The sequence below is a fragment of the Triplophysa rosa genome, linkage group LG14, assembly GCF_024868665.1.
Source record: "Triplophysa rosa linkage group LG14, Trosa_1v2, whole genome shotgun sequence".
Taxonomy (NCBI): domain Eukaryota; kingdom Metazoa; phylum Chordata; class Actinopteri; order Cypriniformes; family Nemacheilidae; genus Triplophysa; species Triplophysa rosa.
Window position 1 is genome coordinate 22751528 of NC_079903.1, and position 18089 is coordinate 22769616.

General features: G+C 38.5%; 1 protein-coding gene across 2 annotated transcripts; it reads right to left on the reverse strand.

Annotated features, from left to right (window-relative positions):
• Positions 1-1456: 1456 nt before the first annotated feature.
• Positions 1457-15141, reverse strand: postnb (periostin, osteoblast specific factor b). 2 transcript variants are annotated; one of them, XM_057351648.1, is made up of 22 exons: positions 14889-15141; positions 14257-14355; positions 11453-11517; positions 10172-10329; positions 9917-10081; positions 9672-9818; positions 9454-9595; positions 7898-8110; positions 6863-6997; positions 6057-6205; positions 5245-5381; positions 4897-5027; positions 4679-4809; positions 4448-4550; positions 4293-4360; positions 4015-4063; positions 3908-3922; positions 3207-3401; positions 2726-2770; positions 2391-2432; positions 2267-2302; positions 1457-2162 (listed from the first exon to the last, which is right to left on the reverse strand). In XM_057351648.1, exons 1-22 carry the CDS (start codon positions 15005-15007, stop codon positions 2116-2118), a joined length of 2391 nt encoding a protein of 796 aa, XP_057207631.1. In that variant the 5' UTR covers positions 15008-15141; the 3' UTR covers positions 1457-2115. The 2 variants fall into 2 exon arrangements, with proteins under 2 accessions (XP_057207631.1, XP_057207632.1); XM_057351649.1 differs by lacking the exon at positions 2726-2770.
• Positions 15142-18089: the final 2948 nt, after the last annotated feature.

Here is an 18089-nt window from a genome sequence, read left to right on the forward strand (position 1 = left end):
CCTCTATGGCAATGAACAGCGGCAAGTTTAGTCTTGAGTTCTGAAATATGTTCTCAGTCTTTACATTCATAGCTGAGAAATTCATATACATTTCTATATATACAGACATGCATTGTTATTCTATACTACATACTGTTCTGTATATGAAAACATATAACTATGATGAAATGTAACTTAATCAAGAAATCATGAATATAAATCAATCAGATTTTATTTTTCTTTTATTTTGCATGAGGCATGAACTGCATGCAGAGCAATTGTTTTCTGTTGTAAGTGCTTGACGAGGAAAGATGAACTACTACAGGGTTTATACAGTGCAGCACATTCCATCTGTCAGTGTGTGACAGGCTAAAACACAGTAACACAAAGAAGTTGTGCGGAAATGATCCAATAAAGGTGTGCCGACTGGTCCTTACAGTAATTAATGAAATGTTAGGTAAGGTAAAACTTTATCAGTCACATGGGGAAATTCCTGTCTGCCTTATCTATCAGACAATATATTAACAATATCACAGAGACATACAACATGATAAGACAAAAACCTAAATGAATCAATAAATAATCGAATACATTGACACCTAAAATGAGTATTGAACGTTAAGTTCTATAATGCAGGTGTTATTTTATGTATAAAGTCCAGGGTTTTAGCTTTCACATTGGCCGCTCTGACACCACCTTAAACTGATAGTTACCCTGATGAATGATTGGCTGGAGGCAATAAGAAAAGTGTGCTGTGCCAACGAGCCTTCCAGGTGTGAGAATAAAAACCTGCTTATGGTAATGCTTTTACACCCAGGTTTTCATTTTCACACTTTTTTATTTATACACATTTAGAGATGCAGAACATATTTTACACTAATTCATGCAGTTATTTACGTATAGCCTATACAAATATGAACTGCTTTTCTGCCGATTTTGCAGAAATCACTATGCCAGCAGTTGGATCTGAACACGTCCAGATCTGTTGGCTTACACAAACATTCTTTTGAAACATGGATGTGCTTTTTTCAAACTGCATTTCCTATTTAGACTCATCAGATATTTATTGTGAAATTTGTTCTTATAAGTATGCTTGGGTCATCACTTTTCACAAGCCAAATGCAATTGTGACGGAGAAATCCTTTAAAGGAACCAGACTGAGACGAGAGACCCAATTGGCATTGAATGTAGTAAATATCTAGTTACATTGCAGTAGACATCATGTACTCATTGAATAAATGATTCAGATATTAATGCGTGCAGAGCAGTTTTAAAAGGGAAAGAATAAGTATACAATTATACTAGGATAATGATTAGGTCAAAATCCATTTTAGATCGGGTGGAAAGATATGTTTTTACTCTGGTTGGAACAGAATGTAGATATTAGTTTTGTGCATAAATAGTTTACAGTTAAAGTGAATGTAGGCTATTCATGTAAAAATACTTGCGTGAGGAACTCCATACAATGACACATACAGTAAATACATCTCAACATTTATTAAGGAAATTATGAAACAAAAGATGCCAATAGCTGTTTATATCTATTAAATGAACTGATAATGAGATAATGAGTTTTCAATGGATGCATTGTGCAACATGTGATGAATTTGTTCAAAGGTTTTAGAAAAGTATACACATTTACGAATACACACACAAAACAAGAAGAAAAACAAACCACTACCCCACCAGAAAAGAACAAAAACATTTTAACAAAACATTCCAAATATGAATTCAACCTTTATTTAAGATTTTACGCCATCTAAACATGAGCACCATAAAATCATTGTACATGCAATGGCAAACCCCCAAAACTAGTCATATTGCAGGCTTTAATGCTAAACATTGAATTGTTTTTAACAAAAGCTTTAAACCACTCTTTACAAAAAAGAGAAGAAATATTTACATACACATATAGGGAAGAGTTAAAATTCCTAATCGGACCAAATGCACTTAAAAAAAAGCATTATTTCGTCTTTGGAGGACAAAACAAACAAGTAAAATCGCTAAAGAGTTTCTATGCCTTTTTCTTCGAATCCAACTCCAACATGGTAGGTTCTGAACCATTGCACAGGTAAGGAAGTATATTGTTTATTTCTTAAACCTCTTGTTTTCACTTCAGGACGTGTTTTCTGTTGCTCACTGTTCATTCCTCGCACTGACATTTCTGGTTCTCCTCCGGGTTCCTGTAATAAAAGAAAAGTCCGAGATTCAAGTCCGTTCACACTTGCTTTGCTTTGTTGAAGTTATGTCAAATAAAATACAAATAATTTGTTTTTGAATGATTTACCTGGCACTCTTCTTCCAGGGACTCTTCTTGTGCCCTCTGTAAATCATTCAGCAATAGACAGTGAGGTCACCCATGTTTAAAATACCAGTCATTTAGAAACCATTTGCAAATGTCAAAATCTCACCTTCGATCACTTTACTGATGGCATCAGGATTGTCTCCAAAATCTAAACAGGGAAAGTTGAAAAAAGTATCATATTAGCATCTGATTATAAGAAGTAGATGGAAAACGAAAAAGGAAAAAAGCTTTCAGTGGTTGACAAGACCGGGTTTACTCCAGCTAATTCCAAAAGAGACTTAAAAAGAGAAGAGAAGGTTTAGTCGTTTGTTTACAACACTACGGTTTTCTGTAACCTGGAATATGAAAAACTACAGAATATGGAAAGAAGGAAGTTTTGGAACAAGGAAATGTTAGCACCGACACCAGCATGCTAATAAAGGGTTGGAAGCGTCACTCTACCATAAAGCTCCGTATTATAGGAGCTGCCGACAGAGTACTCGGGACCTGTTGATACAGAACATTAAGCAGGTGTCAACCACTGTAATCCAGATCCAGATCTGGTTAGAGATACAGACCAGCTACACGACACATGTTTTCCACAGGACCATTTCAAGTCACAATATGATACAGTCGTTTGTCTTGTGCATCATTGCAATGCCAAGCACGGGCATCAACTAAAATGAGCAAAAGGGCCTACTAGTAGTTCAACTATATATTAAACTGCACTTTTTAATTGTCATATTACATTATATGCCGCCAAGCAAGCTCAAACAAAAATCAAATGTGTTCTTAGGATCTGAGATGTGTGAACTCACCGGTTTTAAAACAACTACTCCACACTGATAAGCCATTTTAGATATTAAATCATTTAAATTTGAAATACAATTTAATAGAAATAAAAAAGTTTTTTCCGCACAAAGCTGCGTTAAATGACGCTTACCTTCAACAACCCTGGTGACTTTGGTGATAGTAGGTTCCCCTTCGATTACCCTGGTAACCTTAGTTATTGTTGGTTCACTTTCGATCCTGCGGGTAACCTTTGTGAAAGTCGGCTCGCCCTCAATAACCCGTGTCACCTTGGTGATAGTGGGCTCTCCCTCGATAATTCTGGTGACTTTTGTGACATCACCGGGGACTGCAGAGGAAGATTTAACACAAATACAAGTCACCGGTCAAACCAAAAGCAATGAACTAGTATTACTTACCTTCACTTCAGACGCACACGCCTGGCCCAAAGTTAACTTCCAGTGTTTGTTGATCGGTCTGGCTAATCTATTTTAAATATTTATTCATATTAATTTGTATAAATATTTTATTGTATAATACTTGTATTAAATAAACACTTTGTTGAATTTTATTGTATATTCATAATAAAAATTGTTGAATGGGTCATTTGTCGCATTTAAATAAAGCCAAGTAGTGTTACGTTTCTTCTATACTGTAACCCAAAATAATACTGGCTAACACTTTTAACTTGCTAGCTAATGTAACTTGTTATTTCTTTTGCTTGTTTTCAGATATAGTCTGCAGGGACTCTATTCTTTGCGGATGTGTACCGGAAGTTAAGTTTGGGCCACAAAAGCGCTCATGCGCAGTAATGTTTCTTTACTTTTTTTTGCTTTGAAAGCGTCTATTTATTACCTGTGATGATTTTTCCTAAAGGAATAAAAGAGAAATAATTATTTTAGATTACAACAACAACAGCAGTCATTTCTAAATAACATTGAGATCCTTTTCGATACACGTACTTGTCATAAATGTCAGAGGAATCTCCTGAAATCTGTATCCAGACACGAACTGTAAAATCAAGAACATTCACGTTACCTAAAAATCTGGAAACTCCATCTTTGTAAATATGCGTCACTCTGTTTTAAGCACGTTCAGTAGAATGGCACATGGCGGATCAGGTCGCACATAGTTAAATGTAATCTTCAGGGTTAAGAGCACTTTTAGGGTAAACGGGCCTCCTGAAGGACCCTCGGGGCTGGGCGCTGCAGCGCTTTAAACACGTGACATGACTCAATACCTTAATCTGAATGTATCGGATAATACGTCTCAGGAGTGAAAGGAGTTCCTGGCTGCCGACAGGAGTATCTTCAAAGGAAAAACGTGCACGTTTATTTAGTTGAGAAATATTTAACGGTGGAACTTATTAGGGCTGTGTGACAGAATAATCCTCACCCTCAGGGTACAGAAGAGTCCGGACAAAGTGAACGACTCCGTTTGTGGCCATTTGGTCGGACTCCGGGACTTTAACGGTGTTCACCTGCATCCCCTCAGTTGCCTGTATTGTGATATTTTTGCAGTAAATCAATATTATCCAACATTTCCACTACTGATCATAGAAAGCTCGATGTTTTCACGTGTGTCTGTATAGCATATGACACAAGAGCAAAAGTGATAGATGCTTACGAACAAAACTTTCAGGTTGCTGCCCTGCAGGGATTTGAGAAGGTTAGTGACGCCGGTTTCCAAACCTCCGCCAATGAAGACGCCCCTACTGAAGTGATAGAGCAGAATGGCTCTGAGGGCGTTGGCGTCACCTGATCACAAAGAGACGCCGTCACTTCCTGTAGCCTTTATCTTGCACAGAGAATCACATTGATCCTGATTGCCGTATAAGAACTCACTCTTCAAAAGAGACAAGTCTCTTTCGCTGAGCCCTGAGAAGGCCTCGTCCGTCGGGGCGAAGAGTGTGAAATCTCCACCCTGCTTCAGCAGATCAGTCAGTCCAGCCGCCTCCATCAGAGACAAGAAGATCCTGCCATGATGAAATAACCACAGTCAGTCACTCCAGAACAAAGAAGCAATCGGCACCTTAACAATGAGAATGTGGGTGTTAATCTCTGTTGAAAAAGTGGAAAGACTCAATTCTGCATCTGAAGAACCTCTGGGCGCTTTTTAAAGCATTCTCAAATATCATATTTATGTGTGCTTAAAGAAAAATTCCCCTTATGCTGTGACTGATGTTTTCTTACCTGAAGGCTCCATTTTTCACCAGAAGTTGGTACATGTTAGACTCTGCAGGCGTGATGAGAGTCTTCATGAGATGGAGCGCTCCGTCACTGCCCTCTTTGCTTCCGCGGATCAGGCAGGCGTTCTCAATGCAGACGGCCTTGTAATTAACAATGTTACGAGACAAGTCACCTCCTCTGAGTAAACTAAAGGAACTATTTGAGTTATTACAATGTCAATAAATGTCACTGTAAGTAATGGCCAGAGACGAAGAATTCATATGCTGCCGGAGGTTCGACATTGATTTTCTCTTTTTATGATTTGGTTCCCATATGTTCCTTTTTTCTGGCTTCAGCTTTTAAAATGAAGGTTGCTAAAAGAAGCTGGATTTTGGAACATTATACCGCTGTTGTCCTTTGGAAACCTTGCATGTGGAGAATATTTTGTGATTTATATTTTTTGTCATAAATCATTATTATTAGTCGCCATTTATGTTTGTTACTGGGTTTTGCAAATATTTAACAAATAAAAGTATTAAAACGTGTGTGTAAATTCAGTATTTAATCGTTTAAAAAAGAAGAGTGTTTTTTGCATCTCTTGAATCTGGACAGCTGAGGTTTCAGAAGGCCAGCGACAATATGAAACATTTTTTGACTCTCATCTATTTTCCTTTTCAGCTTATTTTGAACATATATTTTAAAAATAGACATATTTTTCTTTATATTGTTTGGCCATTCTAACTAGATTTTAAAATGTATCAAAACATAGAATATACACATGCGTGTGTAAGTTACATAAATTATGAATTTCTTTAGGGAAAAAAAACAAGACTTACTGTACGATAGACAAAGACTCTGAGAAATTTCCCTGCGAGGGTTTCCAGACGTTGACCGTTGTACAGCTCGCTCAGCACAATCTTGTTCTTCAGGACGTGGTTTTCCAGGATGATCTTGAGGAAGCTCTGGTCCATGGACATTACCTCATCTACAGAAGATCATGAAAAACAGATTTTCATGAGTTGTTGATTTTATTGTTAACTTGGATTTGTGTGATGAGCAAGACCCAGTGACCTCTTTCTACAAACCTTCAGAAGCAATATCAAAAACATTAATATTTTAAACTACAAAATGTAAAGACTTGGCCAGCCTTTCATGGAGAACATGGAGTTGTGGAATGTGCATTCCCAGACGGGAATGTTAGTTATTATAACCTCGGGCTCTGTCACTTTCCCCCCATGCAGCCCAGTAAAATGAAGGACTTACCCAGCAACACAGTATGATGAATGTGTTCACCTGTCATTAGTCACAAATGAACTGCAAACATATGATGATGAGGTGAAAGATCCATCTTAGCCTCCTGTGAGGTCTTCTGGCTGGAGATAAAGCTGAAGCTTCCCCGCTTCATCGTTTTGGTGTTGAAACTTCATTTTGGTGTTAAAACAACCACTGTACTAACAAGTACATTAAACAAAACCTTTTTCTGTTTGCACACCTGCTTTCCCGTCATTGATCCGAGTTAAAGTTACGGGAGATAAGAAGTTAACCAGAAAAGGCAAGTCATATCAGGACTTTAAAGAACTTGTTCAATAAAAACAGGTGATGAAAGCGAATCCGTGATATGCATTCAGACATGTTTGCTCACCATTGAAGGCTCCGTTGAGTGGAGCCAGAAGCGTGTACTCAGTCTTGGGTCTCATAGCGGCGGCTAAGCCCAGTTCTATCAACATGTCACCAAAAGTGCCCTGAGACTGTCCAACCAGCTCCATAACCTGCTTAGCTTAGAGGAAAATATCACAATATTAACGTTAAGGGCTTTATACATAGACATTTTAACCCTGCAATGACTTTTAAATTGGTTTGATAGAAGATTTAAAGTAATATAATATTTTGGAGGATCTATTGACAGAAATGCAATATAATATACGTAACTAATGTATAAAGATCTCACATAATGAAGCATTATGTTTTTATTACCTTATTACCTTACATGGAATTCGCCATGTTGTTTCTACAGTATCCCTAAACGGACAAACTGCTCTACTAAACGTGTTTCTTAAATACATTATCTCCTTCAGCAAAGCAGCGAAAATGTGACGACATGTTTGTTCTTGGTAAGTTGCCGTAGTGCTTCAAAGGGGGGAGAGGGTTGGAGTGAGCCGTTGGTTGCAATTCGCAATCTTACCACTATATGCCGCTAAAATCCCAAAATCACAATGATGTTCAACTCATGTTGATCTTCTAATGCAGTTTAAGTAAATTTGTTATATGGGTCTTTTCATTTACATTTACCAAGAAAAAATAAAAATCTTTCCTTGTGATAACGGAGTATGGAGTAATATAACCATTTATACACAAACATACCAGTAAGAAAATGATATCCATTTCTCTGGTTGATCTATGAGCAGCCTCTCTGATAAGGATCAGAGCCCACCCATGTTCTCCTCCGCAAGTTACTACAGGCTCATTTAATTTGATTTGTATAACGTTCATCGTTGCACAGCAGCCGGTGCAGATGAAACAAATTCAAGCATTTATTCATGTGTAAAGCCATTACGAACATGAACACTCATAGGCTTGCGTGATTTTTACTTTAGTTCCAAGAAAGACGTGAATAACTAACGATACAAATCTATTCTAAACACAGATAAGCAGTGATTTATAAGACAGGTAAGCTAACCAGAGTCTGGCATGAGGACTTGGTCTATGAGGTGGATGACTCCATTGCTGGTGACGATGTCCTTCTTAAGCACCATCTTGATGCCGTTGACTGTGAGACTGTCTCCATCACAGCCGATCTCGACGTTGCTGCCCTCCAGGGTCTCGTATGAGGTGCCGGACATTATGGCTTCGGAACACTGAACCGAGTTCAGCAGATGGTAGTTGAAGAGAGCTGCGGATGAGAAGAAACATCAATCGCTGTCATGCGAGCACATCTGCTATTCCTCTTACACAGCTCTTGGGAAAATTGTGGAAAATTGACTAGTTTGTTTCTGATGCGGAAGAAACGCCACGTGAGGTAAAATCATGGGAAGGAGTCTGTCGCACAATCGTGAAACTATGCAGTCATCGCCTTAAATTAATTTGATTCGATTTATATACTGAGATAATCTGTGATGTCATTGCATTTCCCATAAGGTTGTATAACATGGGAACCATGAGAGCCTTGGGAGCCTTGGGGTCCACTTAGAGCGAGTCTGCAGCGCCACGCCATTCGACTGCAAATGGAGCGCTGTGATCTCTAGTCAAAAGAGTCTGGCTGGGGACTAATAAGAGGGCAAATATCCCATTGCCGCAATTTTTCTCTGGATCATAAAGGTAGCAGCTGTTTCCTGTCTATAGGTTTTGGCAGGATGAGGAAGATGCTCTGTAAAGAAGGTCCTTCCCATCATCCATATAAGAACATGTTGCTACAGCGGTTCAAATTGATTCTGAAACGGTCTGGAAAACACGCACCACTGGAGCCAAAAGAAAGCTGGATTTGTTTGAACATGCACATATGTTAAACCTAGATATCGTTAGTCTTTTGAATGAATTGTTTCTTTGTGAATTGTAACCGAAATTTAGCAATCTGCACCAGACTATCTAGATTAACATAATGTTTCCCATTTTCATCTCTCCAATTTTCCTCAATGAAAGCAGCTCGCAAATCAAATGTCTTTAAAACTTCAGTTTTAACTCGAGCAGTTAGCATAATTCAACCCTCAGTGTATTTCAGACAAACCTTATATTCATAAGAGTGGTGTATTATGTCATCCTTTTAGATGATCAGAAGAAAAAGCTAATGCATCTGAACTCCAAAGTAAACAGCCATTGACCGCTAGATTCTGACAGGCTTAGCCCTCAGTTACAGTGGGAATGGCCAGATTTGATCTCATCTTAACGTGGCTCAACTGTAACCCTGACTAAATCTCAAAGCAGTGTGGTTAGTGCGCCGTTTTCCAGCCGACGCTCAGGGTTCAGTGGGACCATCTGGTTTAAATGGGGACGAAATAACACTCAGCAGCGTAAAACGGTTCAGTCAGTTGACTCGTATCAACAAACGTGACTCAAGAGAGGCGCCAAACCCTTGATTTCCTGCACCTTTGACTCATTAAACTGGAATCAAGCTTTGCTCTTTGCCAAGTCTGTCATCAATATGAGGAGTTAGCTGTATTCTTAAACTGAGTCTGAGGGGAAGCTGTGTGTTTAGCAATGGGATTTTATAGAGCTTTACGTCTGGGTGCTTTGGTTTACCTTGGAGGGAATCCTTGTCCTCCATAAGTCTATCCAGGACCGCTCTGTCCAGCTTCTCGAAGGCATCGTTGGTCGGGGCGAACAAGGTGAAGTGTCCACTTTGACCCAGCTTGTCGATCAGACCAGATGCAGTAGCCACAGTCTGGACAAGAGAACAAACAGATCGTATGCTACGACCTGGTTCCAAATGGTGCTGAATGTGATTTCTTTGGACTTACGCTCAAAGTGCTCAGCTCATCATCTACTTCAATGACGTCCTGAATGGTGTTGCCAACCGCAGTGATGACACGATCAATGACGTGCACCACACCGTTGGTGGCCACTTGGTTGCCGTGAATGATCCTCGCACAGTTCACTGTCACAATCTAAACAAAAGCAATGTATACATAGTCAAAGAATAGTAAGGAGGTCACGTAAATGTCTAACCGTTGACTCAAAGGAGCTTCTCCGGATCTCAGCTTACCCCATTGGAGTAATGATTAATGAGCAGGTTCAAGTCATTGTACATGGAGATGGGTGTCATCCCATTCTTCAGGTCTTTGGTGAGGAGACGTTTGTTGACCATGTGGTAGTGCAGAGCATTGTACAGCTCGATGTTGACATTGCTCACCAGAGCGTTCCTCACGTCCTGTTGAACAAAAAGAGAAAGCCATTACCAAACAGAATTACTTGATTTTTATACTTATCAGCGAGAGAGAAGAGAAGAGGAGGTTGTCACCGCGTCTAGAAGGTCCCAGGCGTCATTACTGGGTGCGAAGAAGGTGTACGATCCATCGCCTTCAATCTCTTCCCGTAACTTGGATAGAGCGGAGTATTCCTGGGTAGTTGTGGCTTTGACCAAGCCGAGAGTTTCGTAAACATTTCCAATGGGAGCAACTGAAAATGATTCGCAGATTGGACAAAGTCAGATTCGCATTAAGTTGTAAATTTTTTAAAGCATTTTATGTCATACAAACTTAAAGTAAATACCTTATCCAATTCATTATTATAGCTTTCAAATTATGCAGCAAACATAAACAAACCAACATTGTACATTTGACTTTTGTACATTTGTACATTTTACTGTTTTATTAACAGAATTTTCAGGGACACTGTAAAACTTTGCTGTAGTTTTTGCAGCAGGTTTGCCAGTAACTTACTGTAGATTGAATTACTACTTAATATACTTTCCAATTAGTACTGTTTTCACTTACTTTAATCAAAATGAAAGCACTTTGACTTTTGAGATTCAAAATGAGCAAGAAGAGAACATTAGCACAGCAACACTGCAAAAATTGACATTCTTCCTAAGCATTTTTCTCTTGTTTTCTGTAAAAATATTTAAAACTTCTTCAATTACGATACATTGACATAACAAGAAAAGTGACCCAAGATATTTAGTCTTGTTTTATGAAAGAAAACTAGGTAAGTTTATACTTAAAACAAAACTGTACATTAAATCTACAGTAAGTTACTGGCAAACCTGCTGCGAAATTACAGCAAAGTTTTACAGTGCATCTTTAAAATGCAGTAAAAAAAGTCAAATTACATAAATAGGCTGTAAAATTACAAGCTGGGTGTAAAATGACAAGAAAAACATCCCTGTTGAAAGAAAACAAAAGACACCATCACAGACAGGCTAATACTTTCTAATGGTCTAATGGTTTCGATTTAAATACCATGAACCATGAGCTTTTTCCATTAAAACCATTACAAAATTCCTTTTTGTAGCGTGTTTTGGTCATTATTCCAGCACGTTTACCAATAAAATCCATCACATACATGTAGACACCATTATAGTTTCCATTAAAACCAATACAATTTCCATAACCATTAAATCCATTACATTTTCTTTTGTTTTTCTCGTTTTTTTTGCAGAGATGTCATTTCACTTGACATTGACAAAAAAATCAATTTTACATTTTCTTCTGGAATATTTTTTACACTGCCTATTACAAATATAATCAAACATTGTTACTTTTCAGTTTCACAAAGAATAGTTTCACAGTTTGTTACTGACCTGCAGGACAGCCGCGCATGCCATCAAGCTTCATGTAACCTGGGCAACATTCATACAACACAGTCCTGAAAGACACGACAGACAAAAAGATATGCGGTGAGTGAGTATCGAAGCACAATCATATGGCGCCATTTGAAGAAAAAAACAAAACCAGTAGTGTCCAGTCGTAAAGATTTATTTCTTTTCATTCACTCGTCATTATAAGCCTTCCTGGTTTTAATGATAACATAGTTCCATTCATGGTCCTGTACGGACAGTCTTTCCATATGGTAGTCATTAACCATCTTTGTACATAAACATGCTATGTGGTCCTTGTTCCACTGCGATTATGTTGTCACAGCACTACATTAATATTTAAAGCGCCTCGAAGCTAAGTGTCGAGACCAACTCGGCGGTTTGGTGAGGCTGAGGGGTATTTTTTGGACCGAGCAGGATGTCTTTAAATCAAATTTATAAGCCAGTGAAAAACGTTGGTTTGGAAGTTACAATGCACAATGGCAGGAAGAGACGAATCAGCAGTTTTCATGGAGGTTGCGTTCGATGGTTTTTCTGTTTTCATTGAAAATGGCCGTTTGAAGTTTGCAGCCAATCTTTAAAACCAAGCTTGTGTATATTTTTCCATGACCACACATATGGAATCTTGTTTTTCTTGGTAACACTGACAAAAAATAACAAGTACATATTATTACAATAAATAACAAAATACTTTTTTGAGTGGAACACAAATAAAGATATTTCGGGAGATGTCTCAGTGGTTTTGTGTCCATACAATGAAAGTCAATGGGGGCCAATGTTGTTTGGTTACGGACGTTCTTCAAAATATCTCCTTTTGTGTTCTGCACAAGAAAGTCAAACACGTTTAGAATGACATGAGCGTGAGTAAATGATGAGAAAAATGTATTTTTGATGGAAAAACTATTATGTGTGATGCTTAGATGAACGACTCACTTTTTCAAACTGTGAATTTTTATTGTAAATGGCTTCAAGCCAAAACAAAGGTTTTCTGTCTCTCCAAGGTTTTTTTGTATTTCTGCTTTTAAAATTTTCCATTGTCTTCAAGTGTCTTTGCGAGTTCACGCGCATCATAACAGACTCTTAATATGAAGAATGTGCTTAATAAAACTTTATAAAGCTAACTATACCAGCAGCCATATTGTTAAACCGGATGAACAGCTCATAATGGGAAACAGGTTTTTATAAGATCCTGCTCAAAAAAGCCTCTGGGGAGTTTTGATTTCCTTTTAATCCCCCAATACTGAACTCATCAGAAAAATGACGTGTCCTTGTTGTGACCGTAATCCAGAAGCAGTAGTCTTGGGTCATGGCTGCATTCTGCGGAACTGAAGTTCCAGTGAAATTAAGCAGAGTTGGACTGAAGTTCAGAGATCTCGATGAGATCATTGGAGGACTGCTCTGGATCCAGACACTCGACGGGAGGAGAACAAGCTTCTAAAACATCTCCCCCATGCACAAATGGGAGGAAAACATGACTCCTGTTGACCAGGCAAGATGAAGGATTTTGGACAGCTTCATCGCGGAAGAAGTCAGATTTTCCTGTGTAATTGAATGTCTCCATGGTGACTCACTAGTTCAAAGTTCCACAGAATGACACAGTTTTTAAAGTCATCAGACGGTGGAGATATTGTACCAACACATAAAGATCTTCAGCTTACCCTGCACGCCAATATCAGCGATATTATATGGCAGACCGTTGGCAGAGTTTTCCGACTGTCACACTCATCTCGGTTATGTAAGCTAAGCACACTTAAGCAGATATTTCCGCCAGACCGCTATCTTATGGTCTGCTGAGCGTAGAGAAAACTCTCCCCAGAGAAGCATGTGGCTGCCATACAGTCGAAACTACAAGGGAAGCATAAAACCTACAACATCTCAACTGCTGCGGGTGCTGAAAAATCTGGCGTTGCTCCGTAGCGAAGCAAGACTGTTGGAAGATACCTCACATTGGTGACGTTTGGTCATAAGCTTTAAGTTATGTCTCTTTTACAACATCGGAAAAAGAAATCGAAACCGGTTGCTGACCGTGACGGCCTCCAGAAACCACCATCACTTTGGTGGAGCCAGGCATCCATTAAATGCCTGATCTTGATCTTGTAATCTCATCATTATTGTTGTTTACGGTTCAGACATCATTAAGTTTTCTTTGACATGTTTTAGAGGGAAGTTTTTTGGCACAACTAGGAAAGCCTGCCTAAAGCCTCACAATTCTCACCCAACAGACAGCTGTGTATTTTCGCCCTAGGACAAGAATCGTGATGTGTTTCAACACAAGCCAAAGACTCCAGGTAAGCTCTATAGCTTTCTTTAATCATGGATGGCATGTCCTGACAGCAGGTCTTTCCATTTCATGCCAATCAAGGTTCTCCGGCTCTCCGGTGGTTTAAAGGAGCGGGTGCCATAGAAACCGAGTCATGAAAAAGATTTCGCTCTGCATCTCCAGTGTAATGGAGTAACAGATTTTCTCCTTATCCCTTCTTTTTATGCCTTGGCAGACGTGTTGAACTCACGCACTGTCATAAATCTGCCCCGTTGCCGTCAGTTTTCACATTTTGGAAAGGCACTCGGAAAAAAGGCTTTGTAAATAGACACATTAAACTGCACTTGGAGCTTAACTTTTATAATCACTAAGGAGGAAATCATGTGTTGGAAATCCAAATGGAGTCTCGCCAGCAGGCTGGGACAGTCAACTTTCACCTTTGACCAGCGGAGCAGTTGGAACTTCCCTGTTCCTGTCAAGGAGACAGGATTTGTAGTGGCCTCCAGAAATCATAAACCATCACACTTACGCTTTCTTTCCACAGATGGACCCCTGGTACCAATTACGGCAAGTGCTGAAGTATTTCTTCTTCGTCCCCATAACCTGCTGGAGAGCGCACACGTTCGGTCTGCGGAAGTAAAGGTTGATTATTTTTCATTTCTGGACAAACGGAATCAAAGTGGTGCCCAGCAAAATAAATCATTTCATTTTTTTGGACACGCTAAACTAAATTACTGATGAAAATGAAGCTGAAAGTCTAGTCATCAAATCAATTTTGAGCAATTAAATGGATGAACACAAATGAGGTGATGCTTTTACAGTGCACAATTGTTTCTTAACTGCAAAGTTATTCTCTTAAGGATTTGGCATTGATCTAATAATTGTAGAATGTATTAAACGTTCTTGAGACATTTGAGCTTCTTATACAGGGTACTAAAAATCCATAAAGACAATGTGCATATTTTTTAATTCGGTATTTTTTCCTAATTTACTCGCATGCACATTGTAGTTAAGGACAAAGAAAGTTAATAATACTAACCACATATTATTACTAACATTAATAATGAATATGAATTATACCAACAAATCAACAAAATAATAACAAACAATACAAATAATAATAATTCCAAAAGTAGTGCATAATATTAAAAATGACCTCACCCTTCTTTCTTTGCACGGATACGGCTATGCGCAACTATCTTGTCATAGGCTGATGAATCTGCCTGGTCAAAAGCAGAGAGCACAAAAAGTGCAAAAGTGGCTAGAAAAAGTAGTTTCATCCCTGCTTCACCTATACGGAGAGACCTCGGAGAAAGAAATGGGCTGGAGCTGAGGGGGAGATGGCTTTTATAGCTGAGCAGGATAGACTGGCGAACGCCTGCACCAGCCTCTCCTGTTCACCAGAGTGTCTGTGTGATCTCATCTACACCAAATAAGCAAAGCACAAAGGGTGGAGACTGTGTTAAAGAATAGTTAACGTATAAATGATCATCTACTTCTTTACCTTATTGGTAATTTGCTGATGGCTTCTTTGTTCTGGTGACATTTGGCACTGTTTGAGAACAGGGTTGTGGATGCAGTGGGGTCCAACATCCAAGAGCACCAATGAAACACATTTTCCAATGTAATTTGGGACTTTTAAATGCAAATTAAAGTAAAAAAGATATTTGAGATTTTTCTAGTGTGTGGTTTGATGACAGCATGGAGCAACATGACCAATGTTACAACATTTCCATGAAGTACATTTAATAACTGCCCTCGAAAAAAATTGCAGAATCTAAAATATTTCATTGTTAATTTTTGTCATTTCTTCAACATCCCAAACCCTTAAAGCCACGTTTTAAAGGCAAACGTTTTTTAACATGCTCTCAGACATTTAGAACCCACTATACAAGCACACATAATACTGTTTTTAAAGGAAATTGTGGATTATCCTGTGATTTACAGTATTTCAGTGAAGAAAAATATTGTACAAACTTGCAAACCAAAACTTGGAGGAGCAAAGGATAAATAATAATGATAAGGATAAAAAGTGTGATAATTCCAGGGCTTCACTCCAAATATCCACGTATTGACATTAATAAAAAACCAAAACCCTGCAACATTCAGATTCATATCTCTTGGCTTGTGGCTAAAAACAAACATCACTTTCACAGATGATCAATTGGATAAAAAATGAGGCTTTTAGATAAGTGGCTCCATCTTGTGGACAGCTATTGGAAAAAAACACATCTACATTTATATGTCAGATGGTTATGACAAAAATATCATATTAGTGGGAGGACCCAGTTTAAAGGGTAAGGCTACCCTTGCATGGGAACTAAATCTTTGAAAGAATTTATGAATTTAAGGTTTTTCAGAATAACGTTTGTATTCAGAAATGTAAAGGTTCAAATGAGTGTAATTATCCACCAATAGCTGGTACATACTGCATTAAAAAAGATAAAACACCACCCGTCCACTTTGGTCGCCAAAAAACATCATCGGTTGAGCCAATGTTGCAATGTCAGCCAGGTTTACTCTCAAACAAACAGAAATATCTTACAGTTGTCTCTGCACATTACGTTTGGCCTTGAGAAAGTATTTTAACATTGGAAAGATACACACTTCACCTGGTGACCTTCAGATCTGTTAACAATCAAACTGCAACGAAGGAGTCCTGCTTAACCTCACCCGTCCCAATGAACATCATTTAAAGTCAAAACATAAAAAATGTTTTGTTTTGAAACCTGTTAAACATAATAAATCTCCTGTAAAAGTCCATGTATGAAACCGACATGAAGACGCATCTGGAATGAGCTCCCTCACGCCTTTCCACCCTGTTTAACTTTGAAGCGATTTTACGGCTTTTGGATAGTGATGAGCTGCAGCGTTTCATCCAGCGCTGCTGAACTGAGAGACGCTGGTAGTAAATACCAGTAGGTCTACATGAAAATAATCCTCTCAAGCTGCAGAAAGAAAGTGTTGTAAACAGATCTAAGCAGAAGATCGTGAGATCTCAGAGAACACTCGGGTGTTTCCATGCATGCCCTCTTAAAAATAAACTTGCAAAGCAATGCTATATAGAAGAACCATTTAGTCAAAGGTTCTTACCTTTTTATAATGTGAAAATCCTTTTTCTCCACAAAGAACTTTTTGTGAAACAGAAAGGTTCTTCGGATGTTAAAGGTTTTTTATGGAATCGTTTAGATATAAAGTGTTCTTCTATGGCATCGTGAAGCACCTTTATTTTGTGCGTGTATACCGGTTTTCACAAATAAAATGTTCATCCAAAATTTGAATCAATTAAAATTAACTAATTTTTAGTTAATAACTAATATTTTTAAACCATGCTGTTCTAAACTTGTATATCACTGCTGTCCTTCTGAAACCTTGTCTCTGTATTTTATTGTTTTCTCGGCATAAATCATAATTATCAGTCAACCTTTATTTGTCACCGGGTTTTGCAAATATCTAACCAATAAAAAGTATTAAAAGTGCTAGTCAATTTGGACGACACAGTATTTAAAGGGGTGGTGCAACGGTGTGTCATGCATTCTGACTTCTTTACACTGTTAAACGTGCTGGCTTCTCGTGCTTAACATGGTCAACTTGTCAAAAAAACCAGTTGTGCGTATTACGTTGTATTTCTGTGCTCGACACACTCCCCCAGCGATCGTACAGGTTTCGGAAAGTGTTTTTTTCGAACATATAAAACTGTTTCGTAACAATTTTTCTTAGTCCCTTATTGTGCAATTCTCCCGGAAAAGCACGCGGCAGCAAGGAGAGCAGGAGAAGGAGCATGCGCAGACATCACTTTCACTTGTGTGCAGGAGAGAGAGAGAAGTTCAGGTGTTTGTTTGTTCACCTCCTTTGGGTGATGAATGTTATATAAACGCTGGATATAACGCTGGATTTGGAGATTTTTTTTTTGGAGAGTTTGAAACTGATAGATGGAGCCGTCCCAGCGCTAAAAGATGCCGGACATGAGCCGCATGCGGTGAGTGAAACTGATGTCTGTGTTTTGTTGGCAATGGGTGCGCATGTGCTTTAGTTCAGCCTACTCCCCCCCCACACGCGCCGTATGCTTTCAGAAATAATCGTACAGCTGTATCTATCTTTTATAAATGTGATCAAACTAAATACTCTTCGAAGATACTAAGTATGCGATACTACTCTATAGGTACTCAATATTAATATTATATTACGCTGAAACTGCATGTGTTACGGCCGCTTTAATCATTTAAAATGTACCATTTCATGAAAAACTGTGCGTTTGCACATCCAAGGTTTCGGAAGAACAGCTATGGTATATTTTGGAGCACAAGAGGTGAGAATTTCAAGAACTTTCATTTTGCTTTAGAAAAATATTCTACATATTAC